General features: G+C 48.3%; 1 protein-coding gene across 1 annotated transcript in view; it reads left to right on the plus strand.

The window, feature by feature from the left end:
* Nucleotides 1-3,878: 3,878 nt before the first annotated feature.
* The window catches only part of ERICH1 (glutamate rich 1), a 48,739-nt gene continuing 38,513 nt past the window's right edge, over nucleotides 3,879-14,104 (plus strand). The window contains exon 1 of the mRNA XM_053598118.1: nucleotides 3,879-3,946. Within this exon, the coding sequence (XP_053454093.1) occupies nucleotides 3,925-3,946 (22 nt within the window). The 5' untranslated portion in view covers nucleotides 3,879-3,924. The remainder of the gene's footprint in view (nucleotides 3,947-14,104) is intronic.

The raw sequence follows: 14,104 nt of genomic DNA on the forward strand, positions 1-14,104 counted from the left end.
AGCTATAGGGTTTTTGTAGATGTTCTTTATTGGTTGAAGATACGGTCCTCTATTTATAGCTGGTGGTTTTTTTTTTTTAATCATGAATGGGTGCTGGATTTTGTCAAATGTTTTTTCTGCATTTATTGATATAAACGTGTAATTTTTGTCTTCTATTCCATTGCTGTGATGGGTCACATTCAGCTATTTTTTGAATACCATTGAGTTTTGTTTTTTTCTTTGAGGCAGAGGCTCACTCTGTCACCCTGGGTAGAGTGAGCTACCAGCATCATAGCTCACAGCAACATTAAACTCTTGGAAAGTAGTTATCCAAAGGTGCAAACTCAAACCATCCTCTTGCTTCAGCCTCCCAGGTAGCGGGGGCACTGAGGTTTTTTTTAGAGACAGAGTCTCACTTTGTCGCCCTCAGTAGAGTACCGTGGCATCACAGCTCACAGCACCCTCCAGCTCTTGGGCTTAGGTGATTCTCTTGCCTCAGCTTCCCGAGTAGCTGGGACTACACAAGGTGCCCGCCACAAGGCCCGGCTATTTTTTTTTTTGTTGCAATTTGGCTGGGGTTGGCTTTGAACCCGCCACCCTCAGTATATGGGGCTGGTGCCTTACTCACTGAGCCACAGGCACCGCCAAGCATTGAGATTTTTTAAAGGATCATTTTGACGTCTGTGAAGACAAGACATGGTGGTATGGTGAGAGAGTAAGAAAATAAGAGGGGAGTTAGAGACATCGATTTTTAAATGCCCAGGGAAATCCTAGTGGGACATGAAGATACAAGCCAGGCACTCGAACTAAGAAATGTTGCAAGTAGAAAGATGTGATGTGACTTTTCTGTGTGGGTTATTCAGGCAGAGCAGAGGAGTCAACAGTGTCTTTTAGGTCTGGCCCAGCAGTTGTGTGGATGGTGCTTCTGGGAGGCCACAGAGTACCACTATATGGGGGCCTACAGCAGGAGCACATGGAGGAGTGGGTGGAGAGAGCAGATGACCTGGGCCACAGAGTACCACCTAATGGGGGCCTACAGCAGGAGCACATAGTGGGTGGAGAGAGCAGATGACCTGGGCCACAGAGTACCACCTAATGGGGGCCTACAGCAGGAGCACATAGTGGGTGGAGAGAGCAGATGACCTGGGCCACAGAGTACCACCTAATGGGGGCCTACAGCAGGAGCACATAGTGGGTGGAGAGAGCAGATGACCTGGGCCACAGAGTACCACCTAATGGGGGCCTACAGCAGGAGCCCATAGTGGGTAGAGAGAGCAGATGACCTGGGCCACAGAGTCAGCTTGAAGATACCACAGTGGAGACTGGGTTTGAGGTCAACACTTTTAATAAGCTGGTTGTGAAAGACATTGAAGAAACAGGGCTAGCAGAAAATAACATTGTTCCTGGGAAGATTCTGTGATAAGAGATCCCTGAGTAGGCTTGATGCTGGTGGGAACAATGAATGAGAGAACAAGTTTAAAATGCAAACTCATGAAAGTAGTTATCCAAAGGTGCACACACCCATGTCACTCATTGTTCAGTAACAGATCAGGTCAAACCGGCACACACATTTTCTTCTATGTGTGTGTGTGTGTGTGTGTGTGTTTTCCATCTTTGAAACCCCCCAGCTGCTGCCCCATTTTCCTGGTCCCACTGAAGAAACATCAAAATTTAATGTCTTCAATCTCTCCTCAAAACTCTATGAACTTCCATGGAGCGTCTGCTCCTACCACCCCAACAAAATCACTGTTATCAAGATCACTGATGGCCTGCCCTTGTCAAATTTAACTGTCCATTATTCAAAGACCTGTCATCATTATTTAGACAGATGCCTCTTTTCTGATTCGGCTTTGGGGCTGCTCTAAGTCCCCAGCAGCTTCCTCCCTGGCCACGCCTCTCTATGCTAGTGAAGGGGCCTCCATGGCCACGCCTCTCTGTGCTAGTGAAAGGGGCTTCCTCATCTCCCGATTTCCCACAGGTCAAAGCTCCTCAGGACTCTGTCCTCAGACTACTTGTCTGTCTCTGCCCACTTGCTCATGGCCTCATATATTTAAGCATCTTATGAGCATCCCAAAATTAACGTGTCTGAAACTGCCCAGCCAAAAAGATCCCCCCTCCACCAGGGTCTTCACCTCATCAGTGAAACTCCAGCCTTCCAGTTTCCAGACCAAAAGCCTAGGAGCTTACCAGGGACAGTAGCTCACACCTGTATCCCAGCACTCTGGGAATCAGGGAAAGAGGATCACTTGAGCTCAGGAGTTCAAGTTTAAACTTGCCTAATCAAGAGTGAGACATACTAAAAATAGAAAAACTAGCCAAGTATGATGGCTCACTCCTATAGCCTCAGCTACTCAGGAGGCAGAGGCAGGAGGATCACTTAAGCCAAGGAGTTGGAAGTCGCTGTGAGCTGGGCTGAGGCCAAGGTACTCTAGTGTGGGACAACAGAGCAAGACACTCTCTAAACAAAACAAAACCAACAACAAAAGCCTGGAGCCATCCTAGATGTGTTTTTCTGCCGCAGCCCACTTCAATCAATCAGAAATGTCCCTGGCTCTGCCCTCACAGTATCCACAGTCTAGACCAGGCATCCTCAAACTGCGGCCCCCCTCAAACTTGTTCCCATTTTGTTTTTTACATCAAAATAAGATATGTGCAGTGTGCGTAAGAATTTGTTCATAGTTTTTTTTTTTTTTTTAACTATAGTCCAGCCCTCCAGCGGTCGGAGGGACAGTGAATTGGCCCCGTTTAAAAAGTTTGAGGAAGCCTGGTCCAGACAGCTCTTTCCCACAGCCTAAGGGTCTCCCACTCTGAGGCCAGCCAGAGACATTGTTGTCTTGGTGGACTCAAACTGGCCTCCATGCCTCTTCCCACTGGCATCTACTTCCAGCACAGGGCTAAACACCTTCTTAGAATGCATATCTGACTATTTCACTCCTATGCTTAAAAATTGGCTAACGATTTTCCATCCTGCTCCTTGAACCACTGAAGGTTAACAGCTGCCCAAAGGCCCTGCCTGGCACAGAGCCTCCCTCCCTCCCCACCTCACCGATCCCTCATACTGGCCTCTGACTTTTCTCCAACTGGAGGACCACTGGTCTTTCTGCACTGAGCTCCCTGCCCAGACACCACCACACCTGTGCTCTAAGACCCACCAAAGAGACCCCTGGCAAGGGCATCACTTTCTCCAAAGCACCCTCATGTAACGTCCTCCTTACTGGGCTTTGTCTCGGTCCTCTCCTCAGACCACCCATGGACGGACCTTCCTCCAGCAGAGGGGAAACAATGCAGACAAGCACAGCACAGGTGCGTGTATGAAAAAATGAATTCAAGGAAGAGGAGGGTCCTGACACCCGGGGAAGTGGGAGCAGGGAGCAGCAGGAAGAGCACGGGCGTCAGGGAAGACAGGGGTGGGGGGACCTTGGGGCGGCATCGTCTCTGGCACTCTCAGAGTCCACACAGAGCACTTATTCCAGGGAGGAGGGCAGCCCTGCGAGGAGAGAGCGCAGTCCAGGGAAGTGGCGCACTAGCGAGCAGGCCCGCAGCAGGCGCGTGGGCGCCGGGGAGGGAAGGTAGGGCAGTCCTCCCTCCAGCCTCCTGGTCTCTTCGCCAGAGCGTCCTTTCCAGCGCTCGCATTCTGAGCTCTGCCAGTGCCAGAAACAGGAGCCACTGGCCTTCCTGCCCAGCGCTCAAGACTCAGTCTGAGGACCTGGGCAACAGCAGCCCGCACGCATGCTCCGCAGCGCGGCTCTCAGAGGTGGAGTTTGAAGGCCGTCGGGGAACGCCCACAATGTGTGTATTAACCAATCTACGGCAGGAAATCTGATTGACAGTCACATCCCTGGATCTGGATTGGATACTCCTGCATCTGTGGGCGGACCCGTGCGGGCAGAATCCGGAAGCGCAAGGCGCGCAGGTCCCGCCCTCACACGCAGGCGGGGTCCCGGCATGGAGGCGCGCAGGAACCACGGTAGGGGCGGGCGGCGGAGGCCGGGGCGGGGGCGAAAGGGGGTGCCTGCGCAGACCGCTCTCGGCTTCAGGCCCAATGCTGACCGCAGATCCGACCCTATACTCCATCCAGACCCTACCCTGGACCCCGGCCCACTCAATCCAGATCCCACCCCGTACGCCAGCCCACCTCCCCCAAAACCCTACCCCGTCCCCGGCACATCTCCCTCCAGACCGCACCCCATACCCCGGCCCATTTCCTTCCAGACCACAGCCCACCGCATGCCCCAGCCGACCTCCCTTCACACCCAGGCCCACCTCCCCACACAAGGGCTTGGGGACCTGGCTGTGGTCTCGCTGAGCACCCTGCGTGAGTGGTGGGCAGTTCTGAGGGGTCTCAGGCGCCCTCCGTGGTGGGCCTGCCGCCAGCAACCTCCCCAGAGAGATCCCCAGGAACCTCTGAGCTCAGACCTGTCTGAGAAGTGGAGATAAGGCTGTTCACTGCAGCGTCCCTAAGTTTTGAGCGCACGCTACTGTCTGTTAAGTGCCCTGGTTTAAAATCAGTCCCAAAGACAGGAGAACGGGCTGACATGGTTAGCTTGGCCGTGCCTTGGAGTGAGGGCTCAAGCTTGCTGTGAACCCCAGCCCAACCCATCACCCTGTAGTCGTCCACACTGTAGTAAAAAGAGCTTTTCCTTCTCAGTGTTTAAAACTGATAATCATCTTGGTTTTGCTCTTTGAAATAAAAAACCAGTCGCAACTATAGTTTAACAATTTTGCTTAAATAAAAAAAAAAAGAAAGAAACTAATTTGTCAGTAAGGCAGAATAGAGAGAAAAATACATTCCCAACTCCGTGTCTTCCTTTTTAAAAAAGCACCTGCCAGGACCCCCTTCCTCTGGAGGGCCAGTGAGTTCTGGCTCCCTGGGCTCTAAAAACAGATCATCTCACAGACTAAAAATGACCTACCAATTTTTAAACAGTCAGATGGTAGGCTCTACACTGGACGTTAACTATTTTAGTGAGTAGTAGAACAAAGCCTAGCCCTAACCCTAACTACCTTGTGTGCGGCCCTCCTGAGGTAGGGTTGGGGCCTATTAATTCAGGGTTCAGTGAGCTGTTGCAGCAACCGTTCCTGAGTTTTTGGTGGGGGATTCTTTCTGTTGCAGATTTTGTCTCTTTTATGCCACATCCCTTCAAATGCTTGTAACTCTTCTGAGACTGAAATTAAATGCTCTTTCCTATGCAAGAAACCATTATATCATCTGTAGTACACCTGATTAATGTTAAAAAATCTTTCTTAACTCACTTAATTAAAATGAATGAAGGCTTTTGGATTGCTTCAGTCACTAGTCATTTTCTCTTGAAACTTCCTCCTTTTCCCATTGGCCATGTGACAAAATTGTCAAGTAATCTGTCAGTTGTTGGAAAACATTGTGTTTGGAAAGGTGGGTTAATAAATCCTGACAGAATACCATATCGGTTTCTGTGTGTCTTCTGCAAGATCACTTGCCCAGCAGGAGCACTGGGATCTGAGGAAGGTTTAGGGAGGGATTAGCTGTAATAAAATTCTCTACACTTATACTCTTAGTACCTGACCCAGAGCAGCATCTGTCTTCAGGAGTCTCCTGCCAGTGGCTTGCGATGCACAGTGTATGGTCAGGTACAGGAGTGAGGCCTGGTGCACATCTGCACTGACACTCTTCTCACAGTCTGGCTGTGCCCTGGGGTAGGGGTGGGGGCAGCAGTCAGGTGGCAGAGTGGTGGGAGAGGCCATGCTCTGTCATTGCCAAGCAGCAGAGGCATGCCTTCCCCAGAGCAGACCAGGTGCTGAACTCTGGCCAGCCGTCCTTCCTTCAGCCAGCTGGCGTTCGTGTGATGTCTGCTTGGATGCTCTGGGGTAGCTAGAGGCCCAGCAGTGTGAGAGGGGCTGCTGGTCAATGGGAAGCAGCAAGTCTAAGGGTGATTGGTTGGTTTTTCCTTAAAGTAGGTTGTTTCTGCTACATAATGTAGCCTATTTGACAGTTTCCTTATAACAGTTTGTAGCAAAACTCCGAAGGATTAATAGGAAGAATGTTTTGCTTTGACGTAACACTACTTGAGTAAAAGTGTTTTAAATATGCTCTATTTTACACTGGAAAAACTTATGACGGTACTAGAGGCGTGTCTTAGGCCATGCTTTGCAAGCATTTGTATGTGGTGTGTGCGTGTGTGCGTCTGTGCGTGTGTTTGTGCATGTGCTTCCCAGTTGGACCCTCCAACCTGCCTCCAGGGCTCCACTTGGATCTCAGACTGAAGGTGCTGGTTTGCATACACTTCAGCTGGGAAGAGACCTGTCTTTCCTCCTTACAGAGCCATGTTCATGGGTGCACGTGCCTCTGCGGGCACAGAGCTTTTGGCTGGTCACACTTGTGGGGTTCCATGCAGTTGGAAGGTGCCCTCCCCTCAGCACAGGTGTTGCACTGGTGATCTGCTCTCAGGTATGACAGGCCCCTCCCTCTGGAATAGGAGTCAGGGCACCGATTTTCTTTGAGAGATCTGTGAGGGCTGAAAATGTGCTCAGGAAATGTCTCCTGAATGAACAAATGAATGCGTGAAGAAACCATTGTGGACAGAGGGAGTCTCTCCAGTACTGGCAAGGCCAGAGCAGCCTTGGGGGAGTTCCGGGGGCGGGTACACTGGACCCTGGGCAGGTCCAGGGCCAGTGTCTCTAGGAAGCCGGCCAGCGCATGCTAAACAGGGTGGGAAAGGGATGGAATAGGCCAGTGGGGGCTTCCAGGAGCAGAGCTCTGCTGCTTAGGGCCCCTCCACATCTGGCAGGAGTTGTGGTTGGTGATGCTGAGAGAGGAGAGCAAGAACAGAGCCCAGGAGAGGCCAGAGATTGTCCTGAGAAAGTCTGTCCCTAGCTGCCTGTGGCCCAGTGTGTGTGAGGCCTTGCTCTAATGCTGGATGACCGCCAAGGTCATGCCCCGTGACCCCCAGCACCCCATCTGTGAAGTGGGGCAACAGTACCTGTGCGCTGTGAGGGCTCAGTCGTGTGTGAAGAGCTACTCACTGGCTGCTGTCACTGGCCATCACTGCGTGCAGGAAAAGCCTTGGGAGCTGGGAGGCATCTGCCTGTGAGAAGAGAACAGCCTAGGGCTCCATGGGCAGCCGGTGGACCTGTGTCACAGTCTAGATAAGCACAGGCCTGTCTGAGGACCAGCAGGATGAGGGACCACTGAGCAGCTCAGAGGAGGGAGGGCGGTGCTGTTAGCCAAGTTGCTTCCTCAGATTCTGGGTGAGGCCATAGGTATAAGGCATCCTTGGGTCCTGTGTCACTTTGAGTCTGAAAGCCTATGTGTGCAGATGGTTTGGGTCCTGTCCCTGGAAGCCCTTGCAGAGCAGAAGTTCTTAGAGTTGAATCCAAGACCTGTCTAATGAAAAAAACAGGTGTAGGTGAACCTGGAAGAGCTTCACAGAGCCAGTCCCCAAACAGCCTCTGGCTGCACCACGTGGTGTCAGTGCAACCCCACAGGTGAGAGCACCGGGCAGTTTGCCAGGGCCCCATCATGGCTAGCAGCAGGCCAGACCCTGGACATGCCTGCTCCCTCCTCTGCTGGGGTTGTTTCCAACCCTAATAGGCAGGCAACGGTCCCCCCAACACAGAATGTTTATGAGCAGCTAGTGATATGTTAAGTGTACCTAGAAAACTCCACAAGGAAAAACATCAAAGTTGTTTGGAATATTTTATTTCTTCTCTTTTTCTTTTTAGACAAGGTCTCGCTCTGTAGCCCAGGCTGGAGTGCAATGACCTGACGATGGCTCACTGTGGCCTCCAACTCCCAGGCTCCAGTGATCCCACTGTCTTGACCTCCTAAAGTGTTGGGATGACAGGCACCCCCATACCTGGCTTGCTTCTTTTTTTCAAGTTTTGGTAGAAAGCGATTATTTAGTGATGTCTCTTACTTATGTGAGGATATAGTGTCTGACTGATCATGGTTTAATACTCTAATGGTATCCCATCTTTGGTCTTACTTGGAGTACTGTTTTTCTTTTAATTAACATTCTAGAAAGCTTGCCAACTCTTGCTTAAATCTTAGCTAATTATTTTTCCAGTTATAATTCTATTACAAAACTCATTAAGAATCTGTCATTTATTAAATTAACATACTATATATCAAATATTTCTTTCTTGTGAAGTGACAAAATGCTATTATAAATGTATTTCTTTATCTCAAGATTATGAGCAAAGTTTTAACATTTTGTCTCATTATAGGGGTAAAAAGACAAAAAAAAAAATTACAACAACCAGCTATTATCATTTTCAAGAAAGCTATGAATAGTGCAGCATATGTTCAGAAGGCATTTAAACATGGCTTTTACCGGAAAGAGAAACTTTTAAATATCAGATTTCCAATAACCTTAAGAAAATTTACATTTAAAGTGCCTGATAAAACAAGATAGTCAGATGTCAGGGAGACAAAGGTGGTGACCAGAGCTGGGTTTTGTGAAAATGTTTTGGGAGATGTTCTCTAATGTAACAGGCCGAGGTTGGGAAAGCGCATTAAACTTGCCCAGAGACAGTTTCTACTAATGGTCATTTCTGGTTGGTTTTCAGTAGCAGTTTTTCACTTAAGTATGATTTCCTTAAAGGTTTCCAACGCTTGTTTCCAAATTTAATCACTCTTCCATTCACAAGTCTATCGAATAAAAACTCTAAAAAGGAATGTAAATAAACCTATTTCGGTCTGTATTACTTTCTCTCAGAATGAAACACCAAAAGGTCATGTTTTGAAAGCTCCTTGTTAATACATGTGGTCTCTGTGATTCAGGGAATTTCTGCAAGTGTGTTGCTCTGTCATGTTGCAGCTTCTCGTGAATTCTTCTACACTGAGCTCTTCCTCATGCCCCAAATTAGCTGTACATGTTTTTTTTCTGAATGTCACACTTTTCTAAGAGATACTTGCTTACACTTGTTTGTAGGGTGATAAAGTTTTGAAAGTTTTGTTTAGAGTATCACAAATGAATTGTTATTTCTGATTTCTTCCATCACCAACAATCTTTCTTTCTTACACCCAACTATTAGATTTCTTTTTTCCTTTTTTTTTTTTTTTTTTTGAGACAGAGTCTCTCTTTGTCGCCCTCGGTAGAGTGCTGTGGTGTCACAGCTCACAGCAACCTCCAGCTCTTGGGCTTAGGCAATTCTCTTGTCTCAGTCTCCCGAATAGCTGGGACTACAGGCGCCCGCCACATGCCTGGCTGTTTTTGTTGTTGTTGATGCAGTTTGGCTGGGGCCGGGTTTGAACCCGCCACCCTTGGTATATGGGGCCAGCACTCTACTCACTGAGCCACAGGTGCCACCCCAATTTTAGATTTCAAGTCAAATAACACATTGAGGAAGAATTCAGGACTGAACAGGTGTACGTGTGCCACCAGCAATCGAAGTTTCTATTCTTTTTAGGGTACAAATAGCTTATCCTCGGTGTCTGATTTCCAAAGAACACTTTACTGAAAATTTTTATTTTGCCTTACATCTTTAAATTGAAATAGCAAATTTGAGCAGCAGTCTTTTCTGAAAATATATCAAGACGACTTAATTCCCCTGTGAAAGGGGCTTTTTTCTGCTCGATATTACAGCATACTAATTTTAGATGGGACGTTTTCTCCACCTCTGCCTTTCATTATTGTGTCTGCCATTTCCCAATTTCAATTGCTTTGTCTACTTGGAAATTGTATGTTTTCCTGCAGGTTATTTTTTCCGATTGGCATTAAACACCCACCCCTGCCTTTTGATTCTGTGCTGATTGCCTTTTGACAGACACTAGAGTTTCAAGTGAGCACTTGCTCTCGCTGTGGGAAGAGGAACACGTGAAGAGGTGTGGGAAAAACGAGAACCAAGGGAGCCTTGGGTCTCTGAGGGGCATCAGAGTCTGCTGTGACCACTGAGCACTTTTATTTGGTCTGAATGACACCTTGAAGCTCTGGAGAGTTCCTCCAGTACCACTTCACCCAGCTCTGTTTGGGTGGGAGATTTTGTTTTTAACACTTCAAAAATTAAGCAGAAAAGAGATTTATAACCTTTAACTTGATTTTTTTGGTGTACATCTGTAGTACATAAACATGTACACACATAAAAACGTATCGGGAGGTAAGAGGAGAGGAGGGAATAGGGAGAGGGGAGGAGAGAGGGGGCTTGGTAAGCTCTCATCCGATGTGCACACCCCCGATGAAGGGCTCAGCTACAACTTGAACTTTACCTTAGAAGTGCAAACAGTGTAACCTAATCGTTTGTACTCTCCCATTAATCTTAAACAAAAAATAAAAATAAAATCATATTAGGTCAAAAAGAAGCATTTCAACAAACCAAAAGTGAGAAATACTTTTTAAAAATTATAATTCACAATGTTCTGGTTATTCTAGGAAAAAGAAAAAACATCATTTATATTCAGGAGGAGCACACATGCTGGATCCGATGTGCAGGGAACCACCTGGCCGTGCTCAGGGTGTGTGTCACGCGTGACCTGACGGTTCAGGTGGCTGTATGTGTGCTTTGGGTCCACAGTGGCTGACCATGTTGGAGACAGAGCTTACCATTTTCATCTCATGACAAAGCCATATGCTGGACACCACAGCTGCCACCTGGGGCGTGAGGGTGGACACGTGTGCTCCTCCTGTGTCAGAGGACAGCCTTGCAGATGTCAGACCCTGTCCCCAAAGTCCACCCCCAAGACAACCACTCAGCAAGGTCGCACGCTGGGATGAAGTGAGGCCCTTCAGCCACTCTCCCAACAGTGTTCCTAGAAAGGAATTAATGGTATTTTAATTCTGCTTTTAAACATTGCTCTTTTAAAATTGATTTTAAAAAATTAAAATCATACTAATTACAAAAATCCTTTGTGCTTTAGATTGTAGCAACTCTTAAGTATTTAGACGTGTATATTTGTCAGCAAAATAATTTTATTTTTAGATATGGCTATTTGGATTAAGTTGGATTAGGATTTATTAATGTTCTTGAGGACAAAATCTCCCACTTACTAAGGAGATATCCAGTGTGTAGCTCAGTGAGTAGGGCACCAGCAACATACACTGAGGCTGGCGGGTTTGAGCCCAGCCTGGGCCTGCTAAACAATGACAACTGTAACCAAAAATAGCCGGGCAGGGCGTTGTGGTGAGCGCCTGTAGTCCCAGCTACTCAGGAGGCTGATGCAAGAGAATCACTTAAGCCCAAGAATTTGAGGTTGCTGTGAGCTGTGACGCAATAGCACTCTACCTAGGGCAACATAGTGAGACTCTGTCTCAAAAAAAAAAAACAAGGAAATATCTATTTTGACACCTAAGATGTTCTGTTCTTCTGCCTGTTATACTAGTTTATAAATAATTCATGGGTTGTGGATAATGTGTCATAAAACCAGCAATTGCCAATATTTGATATCAAAGTCATGCCTTAGTACCCTACTCCTGTCAGAGGAATTGTGTATTAAGTGCTCATTTTTCTATTGTAATGCTTATGGGAAATGGTGGGATGCATTTTTTTCACTAGACACGTGTGTGCCACAGGAAAGGCCAGGTGCCAGAGATGTCCTCAGGAAGTGCACGCAGCCTGGAGAGGAAGTGTTCTTGCTTATGTGGCTTTTGAACACACTGGTGCATGATGGAAATCCTGCCAGCCACTTGGACTTACAAGATACCTAAACCAATATAGCTTAGGATAATGAAAGGTTTTCTTTTTTCGTTTTTTTGGACTGCTGTGCTGAAGTTCAAATCTAAAAAGGAAATCATCCTTCCCATTTGATAGCCCAACTTCTCAACCTTGATGAATTAGCACATCCACGTCCCCAGGGCATCCTTCCCACTCCCATCCTCCACATAATGACCTGGAAGGGTAAACGTCAGGGACTGAATTTTTATACTTACCCTGATTTATATTCATTTCTGTTTTAAAGGTTTAAGCAGTGTGGGCTCCTGCATTCTTCGGTCCTGCTTGCTGTCCTTGGGAAACTGTCCATCCTCCCGAGTGTCAGCTTTGCCATCTCACAGACCAGACCCATGGTGGCTGTGGCTCGGGTGTGTGTGCGTCCTTTTTCTTCCTCCCAGGCCTGACAGTGTTACTGCTCCTGGTTGGATCTGTACCACCTCCATTCCCTACTCACACATCTTTTTTGTCTTTGCGGATGTCTAAGACCTTCCTGCCCCTCCAAAAGCTCATTTGTGCAAAGCGTTTGGCAATTCTTCAGCAAAGGCTTGACGTGGTCAGATGTGCTCAGATGATAACGGTGGTGCCCAGGTGTGCACCTCACGCCCCATCCTGCTTTCCTTTGGGGAAGGGTTGGTTCCAGTCTTAGGCAGAGGAAACATAGGTTAGCCTACAGCGTCCTGCTGTGCCCCAAGCTCATGGAAGGCCCAGGCATGGCAAAGGGCACCATCCATGCTGGGGACGTGCCCAGGGGCCAGCATTGGGATGATCCACGGCAAAGCTGCTGTTCTTTCGCATCTCCGGTCACGCAACAATTTGAGCAGCAGAATATGAGAAACAGTACAAGGTTATAACCCCTAGAGCAAATGAGATATCCATGCATCTGTAAATGAATAAATAATAAGGCAATAATACAGTCAGCAAATAAATTGGGAGTTGGGCAGCTCTTCTGTGCAGCATTTTCCACCTAGTAAATGTGGTCAGAGTTGGGTTGACACCACTGTGTGAGCATTACAAATGTGGCTGCAGCAGGCCACATCTCTCAGTTTATGCTAAAATCAGTAAAATTGAGGAGAAAAAGTACTTGGTCATCAAATATCTCCCCCAAGGTGTTTATTAATTACAATGGGGGAAAGAGCAATTTTGCAGGGAGAAACCCAGGTGGTGAGCAAGGTTCACTTCTGTAGAGTGAGACAGGTCAACATCTGACCCCCAAGGCGATGCATTGGGAATAAATACCTTGCTTGCATCATTGCTATCAAAAGTCAGTAACCTCTGTCTCATCATAACAAGACACTAGACAAGCACAGATTAGGATGATCTCTACACACTAACTAACCTGGAGACACAGTGGGTGCAGGGTCAGACTCTGGGCCAGCTGGCAAAGGCCCGATGGGCAGATGGGCTCTGCACACTCAGGATCATATGTGAGGGGGACACTGAGAGGAAGAAAGGGCTGGGTACTTGGGCGCTGCAGTGGCAGGTGAGCTCTGAGGGGCCAGTAGGCTGGGAGGGCCTGAGTTGGGGCAGAGATGGAAATAGAGACAGAAACAAGGGTCCCAGCAGGAGGCAGTGCTGTTCAGGCCCATCCAGCTCCAGCCCCAGCCAAGTGCCTGTCCTGAGCCTCCATCCCTGGAGAGCCATGCACTGAGGCTTGGGAAGATGACATTTCTTGGAGTGGCTGCAGCTCTGCAGTATCTGACTGAGTGCCCAGGATCACAGGCCTGCCCCACCCTCCTCAGTGCCCGAGTCCCTTGACTTTGCTACCCAGTGGGTCACCTGAGGGATGGCGCTCAGGCCTTGGGCCAGGGGTCTTCTCCTTGCTGTCCCTCAGGAAGAACCCATGTTGTGGGGCCTGGGTGCCTAATTCTGGTTGGGCTCATCAGAGTTGGATTGTGGTGGAAAGGGATGTTTTTGGCCATCCTGACCCATGGCAGACCTAGGCCCTGCTAAATGAAGCCCTATGGGCTCAGCCCTACAACCCCCCCACCCTCAGCAATCGGCTGCGGATGGGCTCCAGACACCCTGCACGCCTGGATCATCTAGGTCTGGACCAAGTCTCCTCCTTGAGGAAGGACCCTGTCCAAAACTTTCAGCTAGGGGGCCACCTGAGTGTCTAGCAGGCAGGGCTGAGTCCTAAAGGCTCCGGCATCCTAGGGATCTGGGAGCTGTGCTGGGGGTCAGCACTTGGCTGTCAGGGTCCATGGAGTTGTGGCCAAGGTTACACAATTCTCCCTGAGAAACTGCCTGTGTCATGGAAGGCAGGGGTTGTGGTTCCAGGGTGACCTGTTTTGTGTTGTTTTACTTGGTGCAGAAATACCTCCCAGCATCCATCCGTCTGTGCATACCCATTGACTGACTTTAAGGTGGTTCCCTGGACCTTGTGACAGTGGCATATCTGTATCAAAAAGTTTTATATGCAATATGCAATTTAATAGTATTGGTGGAAAACAAACATTAATTAGGCTGTAGTTTTAACAATTCAGGGACGTGCTGCCCAATCTCT

This window comes from Nycticebus coucang, chromosome 7 (assembly GCF_027406575.1).
Source record: "Nycticebus coucang isolate mNycCou1 chromosome 7, mNycCou1.pri, whole genome shotgun sequence".
Classification (NCBI taxonomy): Eukaryota; Metazoa; Chordata; class Mammalia; order Primates; family Lorisidae; genus Nycticebus; species Nycticebus coucang.